The sequence below is a fragment of the Coregonus lavaretus genome (assembly GCF_964263955.1).
Source record: "Coregonus lavaretus genome assembly, chromosome: 30".
Classification (NCBI taxonomy): Eukaryota; Metazoa; Chordata; class Actinopteri; order Salmoniformes; family Salmonidae; genus Coregonus; species Coregonus lavaretus.
In genome coordinates this window covers 20,757,541-20,774,826 of record NC_140017.1, presented here as the reverse complement: position 1 = coordinate 20,774,826, position 17,286 = coordinate 20,757,541, and the positions used below count along the sequence as shown (strand labels likewise).

Below are 17,286 nucleotides of genomic sequence, written 5' to 3'. Positions count from 1 at the left end.
AACAATATACATAACCTTAAATTGGGTAAGTAGTTAGCCTCTCATAAATTCTACATGCACTTTCCTTTCCTTTCCTTTACGCACACACGCACACACACGCACATACACACACACGCACGCACGCACGCACGCACGCACGCACACACACACACACACACACACACACACACACACACACACACACACACACACACACACACAGCAAGGGTACTAGTTGATGAGCTACAGCAGGGGGGATCAATAGCGTGAGGAGGCCTTAACCATTTGCTCTCTCTCTCTCTGCAGGCATCTTTTCTCTCTGGAGGCATCTCTTCTCTCTGCAGGCATCTCTTCTCTCTGCAGGCATCTCTCTCTCTCTCTGCAGGCATCTCTTCCTCTCTGCAGGCATCTATTCTCTCTCTGCAGGCATCTCTCTCTGCAGGCATCTCTCTCTTTCTCTGCAGGCATCTCTCTCTCTCTGCAGGCATCTCTCTCTCTGCAGGCATCTCTCTCTCTCTGCAGGCATCTCTCTCTCGCTGCAGGTATCTCTTCTATCTGCAGGCATCTCTCTCTCTCTGCAGGCATCTCTCTCTCTGCAGGCATCTCTCTCTCTCTCTGCAGGCATCTCTTCTCTCTGCAGGCATCTCTCTCTCTGCAGGCATCTCTTCTCTCTGCAGGCATCTCTCTCTCTCTGCAGGCATCTCTCTCTCTGCAGGCATCTCTCTCTCTCTGCAGGCATCTCTCTCTCTCTGCAGGCATCTCTCTCTCTGCAGGCATCTCTCTCTCTCTCTCTGCAGGCATCTCTTCTCTCTGCAGGCATCTCTTCTCTCTGCAGGCATCTCTCTCTCTGCAGGCATCTCTCTCTCTCTCTGCAGGCATCTCTCTCTCTCTGCAGGCATCTATTCTCTCTGCAGGCATCTCTCTCTCTGAAGGCATCTCTCTCTCTCTGCTGGCATATTTTCCTCTCTGCAGGCATCTCTTCTCTCTGCAGGCATCTCTTCTCTCTGCAGGCATCTCTCTCTCTCTGCAGGCATCTCTTCTCTCTGCAGGCATCTCTCTCTCTCTGCAGGCATCTCTCTCTCTCTGCAGGCATCTCTCTCTCTCTGCAGGCATCTCTCTCTCTCTGCAGGCATCTCTCTCTCTCTCTGCAGGCATCTCTCTCTCTCTGCAGGCATCTCTCTCTCTCTCTCTGCAGGCATCTCTCTCTCTCTGCAGGCATCTCTTCTCTCTGCAGGCATCTCTTCTCTCTGCAGGCATCTCTTCTCTCTGCAGGCATCTCTTTATGACCGCAGCCTGCTTAATTATGTGCTAGTGAACTAATAGACTGACTGGGATTTAACTACACTGAAGTGACTGGAGGTTTCCAAGGGAAATCTACATGACAGGAGCACTGAAGCATGTGACCAGGGTTTAAGATCTCCACTCAGGGAGGGTTAGGGAGGGAGGGAGGAAGAGAGAGAGAGGGAAGTAGGGAGGGAGTTTAAGACCTGTAAGAGCAGTCCCTCCCTCAACACAGCAGCAGCAGCTGTTTAAAGAGCACAGTACAGAAAAGAGCAGAAGATTTTAATGCTTTGAATGTTGAAGATGCCATTTTGACAAGATAAATAGCAGGCCTCATGAGGAGTTGTGGGAATCCATAAAGCACTGTGTTTGGTTAGTTATTACTGGTGAGGTTAACATGGGGTTTAAAAGAACAATGTCTGACAGGGGCCCCTCAAGGGGTAGCTAACAGACAGGTGACTGTAAAGGATTCTGTCTGTGAAAAGGAAAATTACAAGAACTGTTATAGGAAAGAACTGGAGGTCAAATACTGAGCAAGTACATTTCTCTTCCAAAGAAATCCTCAATACATCTCTTCCCAAGAAATCATCATAACATCTCTTCCCAAGAAATCATCATAACATCTATTCCCAAGAAATCATCATAACACCTCTTCCCAAGAAATCATCATAACACCTCTTCCCAAGAAATCATCATAACTCCTCTCCCATACTTATTTTGCAATTGGTCAGGGGTCTGGTGGGATTGTGGGGTGGGGCAGCTCACCTTCCTGTCTGTCTGTCTGTTCTGATAGTGTCCCCCCACACACACACTGCTCTCTCACCTGTCCGTCTGTACCGATGGTCCCTCCACAGTCTGACAGTAGCTCAGACATGTCATAGTAACTAGTGAACTCCCATAGACAGGCCTCTAGGTTGAGGTTCTTGTAGAAGCGCAGTACACTGGATCCCCTCAGGAGGGCGCTGTACTGGTAGGGAGAGGTCTCCCCAATCACCTCAGGGTTCTTGGTGGCGTCGGTGATGAAGCCATGGCGGGTCTTGACCTCGGTGTAGTCCAGCAGGTTAGAACAGCGGTGGTTCCCCACACGAGTCCCATCAGGACTCAACGTCAGCTCAAAGTTAGACATAGGACGGGTGGAGACCACGGGGAGCATGCCTGGAAAGGAGAGGAGAGAGGAGAGGGGAGACAAGGGGTTAGGAGAGAGAAATAGAGAGTGAGAGAGAAAGAAAGACAGAGCGACATAGAGAGAGAAAGAGAGTGTGAAAAATAGAGAGCAAGAGAAATAGAGAACGAGAGAGAAGCTAGAAGTCTCTGTGTTCCTCACCGTCTATGTGTGGCATGGTGACAGTGATTTTGATGAGGTTGGGGTGGTCTGGGTCCTCTGCACCGGTGTAGCGTAGCTTGGCAGAGAAGGGCTCAGCACCCACTGTACCCACCACACGAGGCTGGCACATACCATCCTCTATACTGATGGAGACTATGGAGCTGCTGAGTTCCAGGCCCTCATCTCCGTTAGAGTTCACAGCCCGGGCTGCACACTGCACCCTAGAGCCAGCCTGGAGGGAGGGACACACATCTCACATCAATACAGTCAACTGGATCATTCACTTAGCAGTGGTGGGCATCTCACATCAGTACAGTCAACTCAATCACATCAATACAGTCAACTCAATCACATCAATACAGTCAACTCAATCCCATCATGAACTCAATGATTTACTTTATGTATTTTCAGAGGTTCAACTCTTTGACTGAGTCAGTCCAAATTCACACTCAGTTCACTGATAATGTGTTCTCTACCTGGAAATAGACAGAGTCCAAGGTGATGATCTTGGAGGAGGAGAAGAAGGTATTAAAGTCCACCTCTCTCATGGAGCTAGTGACCCCGTCCAGGCTGGTTGGAGCACTGACCAGCCATCGGTAGCGTGTCAGCGTGTCATTGATGTGCTCGCTGATGCAGATGGAGCCAGTCTTGTCATAGTCAGGGTACTTAGGGTTACAAGCCTGAGAGAGGGAGGGAGGGGTGAGAGAGGGAGGAGAGAGGAGACAGTGTTTGGGAATGAGGCTAAATATACTGTAATGTAGTCCAAGGGTTAATTAGCATTGTTCATCAACATCACTCATCTGTGCTTCAATATCAAATGAAATCCTAATTGAATCGTAATTGACATATTCCTAAGCCAAAGAAACTACTTAGTTTTTTAGGCAAATTAAGAGCAGACAGTGAATACAATGATGCCTTGGTCTATGTCTTAAATGGCTTCCCTATGCGACTCTGGTCAAAAGTAGTGCACTAAACAGAGAATAGGGTGCCATTTGGGACAAACACCTGGACTGGGAGGTTAAAAGCCCCTGATAAACCATTCTCCGTACCGTGACACAGACAACGGGGTAGCCTCCCACCGGGTGGGTGTGTCTGGCTCTGGAGGTGTCATCATACTGCAGTAGGGAGAACACCTGTGGGATGGAGGGGAAGGTGACGTCCGCCATGCTGTTGGTCTCCTCTATGTAGATAATGGCCTTACTCATCTGTGGACGGACAGAAAATAACAGATCAAACATAAAAGTGTTGTTAAAGGTAGTGATGCACGACGTAAACTACACGACTAACGCAACAACTAAACTTCTCTCTTGTTCTTGTCGCGCAGCTATCACGTTGAAGGTAAGTGAAGCACATGCGCAAATACTATGAGTGAGTGCATCGTGCTTATCTGCAGTATTCTCGGTTCATCCTGCTACTTGTGTCAATGTCATATTGCTGAGTCTACAGTATGTGATATTATTGTTCCAGTCCTCACCTGCGTCTCAGCCACCATGTTCTCATCAGGTTTCAGGTGGACAGTGAAGGCTTCTCTCATCTCTCTGACTCCATCATACAAGATCTCCACCTCGATGAAGTGCTCTGTGTCACCCTCCTTGAACTCAATGTCTGGGGTAAACAACAACAACAACACGGCTCTAGGTTAATAATAAATAATATGCCATTTAGGAGACGCTTTTATCCAAAGTGACTTACAGTCATGTGCGCATACATTTTTACGTATGGGTGGTCCCGGGGATCGAACCCACTAGGTTAGACAGGAAACATCTATACACTGCAGATACTGACTGAGTTACCTTATCAAGATGATTATTTCCATAGTAGTAGCGTCAGGATCTTTTCCTAATCAGATCACATTGTCAAGAAAAACTCATGGCCTTATTGATGTGAGAGGTTGTGAGATGTTGATGTGTGAGATGTTGTAATATTTCTCACCTTCAGACACAGGATGGTAGTCCTCTCCGGAGGTGGCTGATCCGTCCTTGGTGTGGACGCGGACCACAGAGACCTTGGAGGTATCTCCTACCCTCAGCACTGGGATCTTCACCAGGGACACCTGGCCTACCCCGCTAGGCTCACTCACACTGAACTTAGTCTCCCCAAACTTGATGATGGCCTCTGGGGATAACATGGATGGGAGTCACAGAGTCAGACATGGAGCAGTGTGAAATGTAATATGAACTAAACAAGGTTACAGACTAACAGAGTAGAATGAGTTGAAGACACACACCCAAAACAAGTTAAGAAGCAGATTATGAATTTTAGAAAATAAAGAAAGTAATGCAATATGTATCTGGGACTATTATAGAGTGTGCTACTTATTTTATTGTCTACAGATGAAATTATTACATCTATGAGTCAGTCAGTCTTACTGTCTGCGTCGTCCTTGATCTTGACCAGAGTCTCGTTCTGTTTCCCGATGGACGCTCCGAACGGAGACTCACTGCAGGGCGACCCCAATACCAGCCTCAGCTCCTCCTCATCCTCATGCTCCGTGTCATCAACAAGGGACAGAACACATGGCTTCTCCACCTCCCCTGGAGAGAGGGGAGGGATAGAGAGATAGAGATGTGAGGAGGAAGAGAGAGAGAGAGATTGAGATCGAGAGAGATTAGCGAAAAGGAGTAACCAGTTGTTGAAAAATATTTTACAAATATTCCAAACGATTCCAAAATGCGCAGAGAAACTATACCCTTTTGGCCTACGAGGTGTTCCTTGTGACAGTCTTCTACAGTCTTTTACAGAATTGCTTTCAGTGTTACCTGGTAGGAAGGTGATGATGGAAGCGTCTGTGTTGGGTCGTTCGTTGAAGTCCATCATGACCTGAGCGGTGCCCTGTCTGGTGTAACAGCGGACCGTTGACTTGTAACTGATGTCTCCACTACGATACACCACGACTGAGATCTGACCTGAGTTCTCATGCCCCATGTACATGGCATCACGGAACTGCACCTTGGGCACTGTTAGAGGACAATCACATAAAGAAATCATCTACATTAAATAAAGTGCATCGAGAAACAGTGTTGATCATAACCATGACATAATTCTCATAACTGTCTACATCTGATCTTATAGTGCACTATAAACCCTTTATAAAGGCTTTATGAATGCATTTATAAGGACACTTACAGTAACGTGATACTGTAAGCTTTAAGTGGCAGCATTGGTCAATCGTCTTTATTGGTGTTAATGTGTTTCGGAGATGCCCTGTTTTGTCAGACCAAGGTATGATTGGTTTCTAAACTCCTGAATGAAATGCCAGTGCTAGTTTTAATCTATATTATATTTCATTGATAATTAGACACATTCTAACAAATCAGATAGGTTCACTCACAGTCAGATACGTTGTGACTAGGACTGTGTCCCAAATGGCACCCTATTCCTCATATAGTGCACTAATTTTGACCAGAGCCGATGGGCCCTGGTCAAAAGTAGTGCACTATATAGGGAATAGGGTGGCATTTGGGACGCAGAAATATCAGCACGATTCACTCACGGTCGGAGACGGAGTCGTTGATGAGGATGGTGGCCTTCCCCGGTTCTCCCAGGATGCCGTTCATGGGCATGCGGAGGACCAGCTCGAATGTCTCGGTCCCCTCCAGCACTGGCTGACCCAGGTCATCCAGGATGGTCACCCTGAACGTCTGCTGGCTGACCCCCGGGGCAAAGTCCAGGTTCCTGCTGATACCCATGTAGTCCACACCGGCTAGAGGAGCGAGAGAAGAGAGAGGGATGAGGGGAGAGGGATGAGGGGATTAAAGTATTTGATGTTATTTTAACACCAGGGGCTGTAAATGTCTCAGAGTAGGAGTGCTGATTTCTGATCAGGTCCTCCCTGTCTTTAAATTATCTTATTCATTATGATCTATAAGGCAGAACTGATCCTAGATCAGCACTCCTACTCTGAGACACTTGATACATATGGGCTTAGATCTCCTATGACTCTATAATTCACACGAGTAACATCAGTAGCGGTGAGTTAGATGAATGGAAATACCACAACATGTTGATCAAATGTTGCTTCCTCTCAACAGTACATAGCAGTGCGGGAGCACTAGGAATCTGTGTCAGGATTAAGGCTGCAGTAGTGTGAGACATTTGATATCTCCCTAGGCCACCTGGAGGGTGTAAACATGTTCTTCATCCACTCAGAGCTGTGAAGAGGCAGGGTGTTGATGGCATGGCCTTTACCCACCTGACTGCTTCCTGTACCTCTGACCTAGTGTGCGTCCCAAATGGCACCCTATTCCCTATATATACACCTTTGGACCCGGATCAAAAGTAGTGACCTATATAGAGAACAGGGTGCCATTCAGGACCAACCCTAGCTATGGACGTCTGACCCACAGACCCAGCTATGTGTTTCTGAACCAGCTTTGTGTGTCCCTCCACTTGGGACTGTATTATAAAGCTACAGTATGTGTGTCTGCTTGGGAATGCATTACCACTGAGTCTCAACAGATTAGATGGGATAGAAACAATATTTTGCTGCAGGCAGGAGAAGAGAAAATTAAGGAGTGAGAGGGAGTGAGAGAGAGAGAGAGGGAGGGAGATAGAAAGGGAGGAGGAGGGAGGGAGGAGGGGAGGAGGAGAGAGAGGAGTGAGGGGGAAGGAGGAGTGAGTGAGAGAGAGAGAGAGAGATGAGTGCTCGGGGGCAGGCGATATGAAGAAGGCTGCAGGCAGGGAGAAGGTTTTAGTTCCAGGAGCTATATAAATACTCTCTATCCAGACTTAAACACTAGAGTGTGTGAGGGATTCAGTCTACATTCCTCTGTCTTCACTCAATCCAGCTTTATCACCAACACTGCTCCCAACCCTGTTCCTCCCAACCCTGTCCCTCCCAACCCTGTCCCTCTCAACCCTGTCCCTCTCAACCCTGTCCCTCCCAACCCTGTCCCTCCCAACCCTGTCCCTCCCAACCCTGTCCCTCCCAAACCTGTCCCTCCCAACCCTGTCCCTCCCAATCCTGTCCCTCCCAACCCTGTCCCTCCCAACCCTGTTCCTCTCAACCCTGTCCCTCCCAACCCTGTCCCTCCCAACCCTGTCCCTCTCAACTCTGTCCCTCCCAACCCTGTCCCTCCCAACCCTGTCCCTCCCAACCCTGTCCCTCCCAACCCTGTCCCTCTCAACCATGTCCCTCCCAACCCTGTCCCTCCCAACCCTGTCTCTCCCAACCCTGTAGGCCTACCCTCCTCTGTACTTTTCAACAGTCACCAGACTGGGGTTCAATACCAAATGGCACCCTATCCGCTATGGGTCCTGGTCAATAGCAGTGCACTACAAAAGGAATAGGGTACCATTTAGGATGCAACTGGGGCTGAGCAGAGCCCTTCCCCTCTCGACCAATGGTCATATAACATCCCAACAAATCCAGCCTGCATTGCTCTGGGCGTTCTTTCTGCTTCCACAACACTAGAGTGACAGACAGACAGACTAACCCTGAGGTGGACTAAAGCCTATTGTTCCACCTGGTTAACCTTTTCCTAAGCTCTATATGACTCTTTAAATACAGCGGTAAAGCCAGTGTGCTGTAACACAAATACATGTTATTGTAGTACAGTCCCCTGTGTGAGAGCAGTGTGTTGTACTGTAGGGACATGGACTGGGACACCTACTTTCAGCAGACAGTGTGCTGTCATAGACATACAGTGTGCTGTATTGTGTTCCGTTGTATAGTATTGTGTTGTATTGTATTGTGTTGTATTGCGTTGTATAGTATTGTGTTGTATTGTATTGTGTTGTATTGCGTTGTATAATATTGTGTTGTATAGTATTGTGTTGTGTTGCGTTGTATAGTATTGTGTTGTGTTGCGTTGTATTGTATTGTGTTGTATTGTATTGTGTTGTATTGTATCTACCTTCAGCAGAGACAGGGTCTGTTTTCCTGGAGCGTACAGTGACCGTGGCTGTTTTAGAGAGGTCAGTGCCTGTTCTCCACACCTTGACCTCCACATAACCATCACTCTCATCCACATGGTAGTCTGTGTCTCCGAAGTAGAATACTGGAGCTGTGGAGGAGAGGAGAGGAAACACAGGAAGATGTTATACATAACGTTCTTGTTTCAGTTAGTTTCACAGCTGGATACTGTCTGATGTAACTATTGAGTTGAATTTGTAATAACCCACATTTCAACTACAATTACTTCTGATGACAGAGCTAAATGACTGCACATTGAGCCACTAGCTGGCACTCAACTCAACACTAGTCATTTCCACCACTTAAAGCACCTGAATTACAGTATGGTATATTTGAGGGGATGTTATTCTGTAACATGTACAGAATATAAATGTAGACTAGAAGCCTGAAGGCATCGCTCTGTTTCCGTGTCTGGTTGAAAGGAGCCGGTGCAGTGTAGTCGACTGTGGTAGAGGAGTGTGGTTGTGTTTGTGTGTGTGCATACGTAGAGGAGTTGGAGGAGTCCAGGCCTGCCTGTCTACAATTAGTACTTTCCTGAGCCCAGATTCCTCTACAGTCAATCTCCCCGACACTGTTCTGTTCCTCTGACTCCCTCTGACACCCTCTCTCTCTCTCTCTCTCTCTCTCTCTCTCTCTCACACTTTCTCTCGTTCTTCTTCTTGCTCTCTCTCTCTTTATTCCTCTTTCCCTCTCTGTACTTTGCGTGCTTTGAACTGGGCTGTCTCTTGGGAAGTTGCTGTCAACTAACATCACAGCTGACTCAAACAACCAGAAACACAGGGAGGGTGTTGATTGAGTGTAACGGCCCTCACAGTAAGAGTAGGACCCTGGGCTCATTTACTGTACGTTCTGGGAAAATAAACAACTTTGAGGTAAAACTGGAGTGGCAGTTGTTGGCTCTGAATTATATGATTAAGCGCTTTACTTGTTTTTTTTGTGTGTGAAAATGGATCAAACCAACCCTTCTCTCCAGACTACTGAACAGCAGAAGCCTGGTCCTACACAGGGAACAGGATGCCATTTCAGACATAGCCATGGTGAACACATGAATGAATTGAATGGTGGTGATATCGCCAAGGGCATATACCCTGTTTCCATGACGATGATGATCACACCTCTAGGCTGGTCTGGTAGTTAGCTGTGTTTCTCATCTCAAAGTGACACAGATAAATGGGAAGATATGAGAGGAGGAGAGGAGGAGAGCAGAGAGAAGGAGGAGAAGAAGCTAATAATGGCTGAAAAATACCTCTGTATAGAACTAATCTGTCCATCTGATAAAACAGTACTGTAGCAGTACTGCAGCAACTAAGGCAAATACTAATTTTATCTGATGCATTGACTTAATCTAAATAAACACTGAAAGAGGAAATTATACATGAAGAGCTTTTCAAAGCATGTGAAATAAGAGCAATTACTGTGACTTTATACTGTGTAAAGCAAAACGCCTGATATCTACGTTTATCAGACAGGCTGATATCTATGTTTATCAGACAGGCTGATATCTGTGTTTATCAGACAGGCTGATATCTATGTTTATCAGACAGGCTGATATCTATGTTTATCAGACAGGCTGATATCTGTGTTTATCAGACAGGCTGATATCTATGTTTATCAGACAGGCTGATATCTACGTTTATCAGACAGGCTGATATCTACGTTTATCAGACAGGCTGATATCTATGTTTATCAGACAGGCTGATATCTGTGTTTATCAGACAGGCTGATATCTGTGTTTATCAGACAGGTGTAAAGAGATGTAAATGATATCTATTCTAACACCTTATTTACTTATCTGGACTCAAAGAATACCATAACACTTTTCAACAATTTAAAAAGGATTGGATATCATAATCTCACAGTATTAGCAAATCAGACTAGCTGCAGAGGGAAAACTGTTGCTTTAGACAAAGCATGAGGATTTGTGGTTGAAGGCATTGTTGTCAGGTATGAAAGTGCCTTGAATTGGTAATATGCTTTCAGGGTGCACACACAGGACAAATATACCTTTCCTCCTTTATCTAGGTCGGGAACAAACCTAGACAAAGAGTGTGTGTCGAGAGCAAACAAAGAAAAAGGATGTGTCACAAATGGCACCCTATCCCTTATATAGTGCACTACTTTTGACGGGCTCTGGTCAGAAGTGCACCATGTAGGGAATAGGGTTCCATTTGGGATGTGAAAAAGTGTGTGTGTGTGTGTCGAGATCAAACCTAGACAAAGAGTGTGTGGTGTCAGGGTTTATGTAGCTGCCAGTGTCTTTCCCTACAAATCAAACTTTAGACTGTCTCAGCTCGTTCTCCACACTACTGCGGTAATCAGATCCGTGTGTGTGTGTGTGTGTGTGTGTGCAGAGTCCAAGACCTGCAGCTGTAGTAATCAGGTAAGGTTGGTTTGTACAGCAGACAAACACCATCTTCAAAGAGGCACGGCCCTTTAGGTGTAAGATAAACCCCTGGCTCCTGGGCTGAGGGAGGACTCAGCTAGACCCAGCACCACCACACCGCAGGGCTTACCTTGCTCCGACCCAGACCCAGGCACACCTCTCTCTGGGTAGAGTTACCTGAGGTCAAGGCAGGTGGAGGTTTAGCTAGGTAGCATCCTAAATGGGCCACAAACAGGGCTCAATCTGTGGCCAAAGACTCCAGTGGTAGAAGGTTGTTGCAGCCATATTTCTCACCCGGGACAAAGAGGACTAAGTAAGTAATCCAAAATGACACAGATTTGGGTGAATAGGGTGTCATTTTGACAGTGAGGTGCCATTTATAATCTTGGGAAAACAAACCATTGTTTATTAGGAAGTAGAATAATTTCCTTGAATTTTACAGAGTGAACTTCGTAGTGTAAAGTAACCGCTGAACATGAGATTAGAAGACAAAGGACATGTTACAGTGAAGCATCTCAAATCAAGTCACATTTTATTTGTCACATGCGCCGAATACAACAGGTGTAGACCTTACCGTGAAATGCTTACTTACAAGCCCTTAACCAACAATGCAGTTTTAAGAAAAATACGAGTTAAGAAAATAGTGACAAAAAAATAAATAAAAAAATAACAATAAAATAACAATAGCAAGGCTATATACAGGGGGTACCGGTACCAAGTCAATGTGTGAGGGGTACAGGTTAGTCGAGGTAATTGAGGTAATATGTAAATGTAGGTAGGGGTAAAAGTGACTATGCATAGATAATAAACAACGAGTAGCAGCAGCATAAAAAAAAAGATCTGTCTTAATAACTGTATGTGTGTGTGATGACAAGTGAGACACACACACATACACACACTATAGCTGGGACGATAAACCAAAAATGATCAACATCGACCACACCGATCACTTATCGCAGGCATTTTGCTGATTTCATTCATTATGATAAGTAGCCTATACTAGAGAAATGTGACGTTTGAAACTAAATAAATTTGCTAATATGGGTGATTGTTAATGGGACAATTGATGCCTACAACCCTGGCGTTGCAAACGCCATGCTCTACCAACTGAGCTACATCCCTGCCGGCCATTCCCTCCCCTACCCTGGACGACGCTGGGCCAATTGTGCGCCGCCCCATGGGTCTCCCGGTCGCGGCCGGCTACGACAGAGCCTGGATTAGAACCAGGATCTCTAGTGGCACAGCTAGCACTTGAAAAAAACTGTGGTGCATATTTATGTTATTAATGTTAATCATTATCACATAAATTCAGGCAATTTATCGCAATATGGATTTTTGTCCATATCGCCCAGCTATAACACATACATGCACACGCACACACACACAAAGACACACACACACACACACACACACAACCCTCCATCCTTAAGGGGACTGTTGTACTCCTCCAACTACAGAAGCTGCTTGATCAGTCTTGAACGACAGCGCTGAATGCCTTATCTAACGGAGGCAGCAGGGTTACTGTTACTCTGCCTACTGTATAACACTAATCACAGTTCTCTAATAAAGAACATACTGTAGCAGCAGCTGCATATCAAACATAAAGTAATCTAAAGTTATACTGGATTATTCAATGACCTACTATAACTACACTGAACAAAAATATTAACACAACATGCAACAATTTCAACGAGTTACAGTTCATATAAGGAAATCCGTCAATTGAAATAAATTAATTAGGCCCTAATCTATGGATTTCACGACTCGGAATACAGATATGCATCTGTTGGTCACAGATACCTTTAAAAAAAAAGTAGGTGCATGGATCAGAAAACCAGTCAGTATCTGGTGTGACCACCATTTGCCTCATGCAGCGTGACACATCTTCTTTGCGCAGGCTGTTGATTGTGGCCTTTGGAATGTTGTCCCACTCCTCTTCAATGGCTGTGTGAAGTTGCTGGATGTTGGTGGGGAACTGGAACACGCTGTCGTACACATCAATCCAGAGCATCCCAAACATGCTCAATGGGTGACATGTCTGGTGAATATGCAGGCCATAGAAGAACTGGGACATTTTCAGCTTCCAGGAATTGTGTACAGATCCTTGCGACATGGGACCGTGCATTATCATGCTGAAACATGAGTTGATGGCGGCGGATGAATGGCACGTTAATAGGCCTCAGGATCTCGTCACGGCATCTCTGTGCCTTCAAATTTCCATCAATAAAATGCAATTGTGTTCGTTGTCCATATCTTATGCCTGCCCATACCATAATCCCAATGCCACCATTGGGCACTCTGTTCACAACGTTGACATCAGAAAACCGCTCACCCACACGATGCCATACAGGCTGTCTACCATTTGCATGGTACAGTTGAAACCGGGATTCATCCGTGAAGAGCACACTTCTCCAGCATACCATTGGCCATCGAAGGTGAGCATTTTCCCACTGAAGTCGGTTATGACGCCGAACTGCATTCAGGTCAAGACCCTGTTGAGGATGACTAGCACGCAGATGAGCTTCCCTGAGACGGTTTCTGACAGTTTGTGCAGAAATCCTTCAGTTGTGCAAACTCCCAGTTTCATCAGCTGTGCGGGCGGCTGGTCTCAGACGATCCCGCAGGTGAAGAAGCCGGATGTGGAGGTCCTGGGCTGGCGTGGTTACACGTGGTTGTGAGGCCGGTTGGAAGTACTGCCAAATTCTCTAGAATGACGTTTGAAGCGGCTTATGGTAGCGAAATGAACATTAAATTCCCTGGCAACAGCTCTGGTGGACATTCCTGCAGTCAGCATGTCAATTGTACACTCCCTCAAAACTTTGGCATTGTGTTGTGTGATTTTAGAGTGGCCTTTTATTGTCACCCAGCACAAGGTGCACCTGTGTAATGATCATGCTGTTTAATCAGCTTCTTGATATGCCACACCTGTCAGGTGGATCGATTATCTTGGCAAAGGGGAAATGCTCACTAACAGGGATGTAAACAAATGTGTGCACTACATTTGAGAGAAATAAGCTTTTGTGCATATGGATCATTTCTGGGATCTTTTATTTCAGCTCATGAAACATGGGGCCAACACTTTGCATGTTGCATTTATATTTTTGTTCAGTATATACAGTGCCTTCGGAAAGTATTCAGATCCATTTACTTTTTCCACATTTTGTTACATTACAGCCTTATTCTAAAATGGATTTAAAAATCTACACACAATACCCCATAATGACAAAGTGAAAACAGGTTTTTAGAAATTTTAGAAAATGTATTACAAATAAAAAACAGAAATACCTTATTTACATAAGTATTCAGACCCTTTGCTATGAGACTTGTAGAAACATCTCAAGGATGATCAATGGAAACATGATGCACCTGAGCTCAATTTCAACTTGATTGAATCCACCTGTGGTAAATTCAATTGATTGGACATGATTTGGAAAGTTGACAGTGCATGTCACAGCAAAAACCAAGCCATGAGGTCGAAGGAATTGTCTGTAGAGCTCTGAGACAGGATTGTGTCGAGGCACAGATCGGGGGAAGGGTACCAAAAACATTCTGCAGCATTGAAGGTCCCCAAGAACACAGTGGCCTCCATTATTCTTAAATTGAAGAAGTTTGGAACCACCAAGACTCTTCCTAGAGCTGGCCGCCTGGCCAAACTGAGCAATCGGGGGAGAAGGGCCTTGGTCAGGTCACTCTGATAGAGCTTTAGAGTTCCTCTGTGGAGATGGGAGAACCTTCCAGAAGGACAACCATCTCTGCAGCACTCCACCAATCAGGCATTTATGGTAGAGTGGCCAGACGGAAGCCACTCCTTAGTAAAAGCCACATGACAGCCCGCTTGGAGTTTGCCAAAAGACACCTAAAGACTCTCAGACCATGAGAAACAAGATTCTCTGGTCTGATGAAACCAAGATTGAACTCTTTGGCCTGAATGCCGAGTGTCACGTCTGGAGGAAACCTGGCACCATCCATTGTGTGCAGATTGATGAGGGAAAAAAACAATTTAATCAATTTTAGATTAAGGGTGTAACGTAACAAAATGTGGAAAAAGTCAAGGGCTCTGAATACTTTCTGAAGGCACTGTATAGCTATGTTATACTTTAAAGTAGTGAGATGTGTAGGCCCACTCTGTGAATGCGTCCCAAATGGCACCCTATTCCCTACTGTATATAGTGCACTACTTTTGACCAGAGACATATGGGCTGTAATAGGGAATCTTTCTACCACGTTGGCAGACTGGCAGGCGGCGGTGATCTCATTGAAATAGTAGCGGATGTTCTTAGTCAGACCCACAATAGAGGATTCAGAAACATCATTCACACACACACACACACACACATGAATGTACAGACACACACACAGCTCTTCTACATGCACAGATAGCTATCCAGGGCGTTACCACGTCCACATCCATGTATTTACAGTACACAGTATGCCTGCCAGCCTGCCTGCCTTCCGTAAGTATGACAGGACTTGTCCTTTCACGCACAGGTAATTGCTGTTTGATAGAGACTCAATCGCCCGTGTATGCCACGCACCTGGACACAATGGGGGGAAGGAGAGGGGTGTGGTATGGAGTGGGACAGTAAAACATGAGAATGCTTGTAGAGCAGAATTACAGTCTTGTATTTATGCAGTGGTGTCACTGGTCTGTAAATCTCCGGAATGCTCTACAGTCTGTAAGGTATGATTATGGTTCTGGTGAGAGTGGGACATGGGGCGGGTCTGGTCTGGGTCCTGGATGAGGATGAGAGGAGAAGAGAGTAGTGGGCTGACCCTAAACCCTGTTATTACCTCCCTACCACCCTATCTGGACTCACCTGGACTCCAGGTCACATTGACAGCAACAGATGTGCTGAAGCCTTTCAGGGAGAGGTAGCGTAGTGTTAACTGTAGTGTTAACTGCAGTGTTAACTATAGTGTTAACTGTAGTGTTAAATGTAGTGTTAACATTATACCTACAGGGCTAGACTGCACGTTCAGCAAGCACTACAGTAGGTCAGAGTATCATTTCTGTATTCCAATAAAACCTGCCACCCGTCTGTTAAACACATTATCCTAGTAAATAATGATTATAATCAGGCAGGGAGAGGCTGCTCCTGTCCTCGGGCGCCTGAGTGACTGCAGGAGATTTTTGATCATATTGCTGGCGATAAAAAGTGAAAAGCAGCAGACTCCAAGTACCAGAGTTACCCTTTACTGATTGAGATCATATACAGTCTACACACGGTACCTATAATACATGTGTAGTTAGGTTGTACAGCTGAAGTCAGAAGTTTACATACACCTTAGCCAAATACATTTAAACTCAGTTTTTCACAATTCCTGACATTTAATCCTAGTAGAAATTCCCTGTCTTAGGTCAGTTAGGATCACCACTTTATTTTAAGAATGTGAAATGTCAGAATAATAGTAGAGAGAATGATTTATTTAAGCTTTTATTTCTTTCATCACATTCCCAGTGGGTCAGAAGTTTACATACACTCAGTTAATATTTGGTAGCATTGCCTTTAAATTGTTTAACTTGGGTCAAACGTTTCGGGTATCCTTCCACAAGCTTCCCACAATAAGTTGGGTGAATTTTGGCCCATTCCTCCTGACAGAGCTGGTGTAACTGAGTCAGGTTTGTAGGCCTCCTTGCTCACACACACTTTTTCAGTTCTGCCCACAAATGTTCTATAGGATTGAGGTCAGGGCTTTGTGATGGCCACTCCAATACCTTGACTTTGTTGTCCTTAAGCCATTTTGCCACAACTTTGGAAGTATGCTTGGGGTCATTGTCCATTTGGAAGATCCATTTGCGACCAAGCTTTAACTTCCTGACTGATGTCTTGAGATGTTGCTTCAATATATACACATAGTTTCCTTCCTCATGATGCCATCTATTTTGTGAAGTGCACCAGTCCCTCCTGCAGCAAAGCACCCCCACAGCATGATGCTGCCACCCCTGTGCTTCACGGTTGGGTTGGTGTTCTTCAGCTTGCAAGCGACCCCCTTTTTCCTCCAAACACAATGATGGTAATTATGGCCAAACAGTTCTATTTTTGTTTCATCAGACCAGAGGACATTTCTCCAAAAAGTACGATCTTTGTCCCAATGTGCAGTTGCAAACTGTAGTCTGGCTTTTTTATGGCGGTTTTGGAGCAGTGGCTTCTTCCTTGCTGAGCGGCCTTTCAGGTTATGTCGATATAGGACTCGTTTTACTGTGGATATAGATACTTTTGTACCTGTTTCCTCCAGCATCTTCACAAGGTCCTTTGCTGTTGTTCTGGGATTGATTTGTTCTTTTCGCACCAAAGTACATTCATCTCTAGGAGACAGAACGCGTCTCCTTCCTGAGCGGTATGACGGCTGCGTGGTGCCATTGTGTTTATAGTTGCGTACTATTGTTTGTACAGATGAACGTGG

General features: G+C 45.5%; 1 protein-coding gene across 1 annotated transcript in view; it reads right to left on the bottom strand.

The window, feature by feature from the left end:
* Nucleotides 1–17,286, bottom strand: part of LOC311105624 (FRAS1-related extracellular matrix protein 2-like) — a gene marked incomplete at both ends in the record, with an annotated part of 93,805 nt that overhangs the window by 15,150 nt on the left and 61,369 nt on the right. The window contains 10 exons of the mRNA XM_084147826.1: nucleotides 2,084–2,415; nucleotides 2,585–2,816; nucleotides 3,061–3,264; nucleotides 3,634–3,789; nucleotides 4,059–4,189; nucleotides 4,517–4,699; nucleotides 4,954–5,118; nucleotides 5,344–5,541; nucleotides 6,078–6,287; nucleotides 8,440–8,589. Coding sequence (XP_084003952.1) covers nucleotides 2,084–2,415; nucleotides 2,585–2,816; nucleotides 3,061–3,264; nucleotides 3,634–3,789; nucleotides 4,059–4,189; nucleotides 4,517–4,699; nucleotides 4,954–5,118; nucleotides 5,344–5,541; nucleotides 6,078–6,287; nucleotides 8,440–8,589 — 1,961 coding nt within the window. The remainder of the gene's footprint in view (nucleotides 1–2,083; nucleotides 2,416–2,584; nucleotides 2,817–3,060; nucleotides 3,265–3,633; nucleotides 3,790–4,058; nucleotides 4,190–4,516; nucleotides 4,700–4,953; nucleotides 5,119–5,343; nucleotides 5,542–6,077; nucleotides 6,288–8,439; nucleotides 8,590–17,286) is intronic.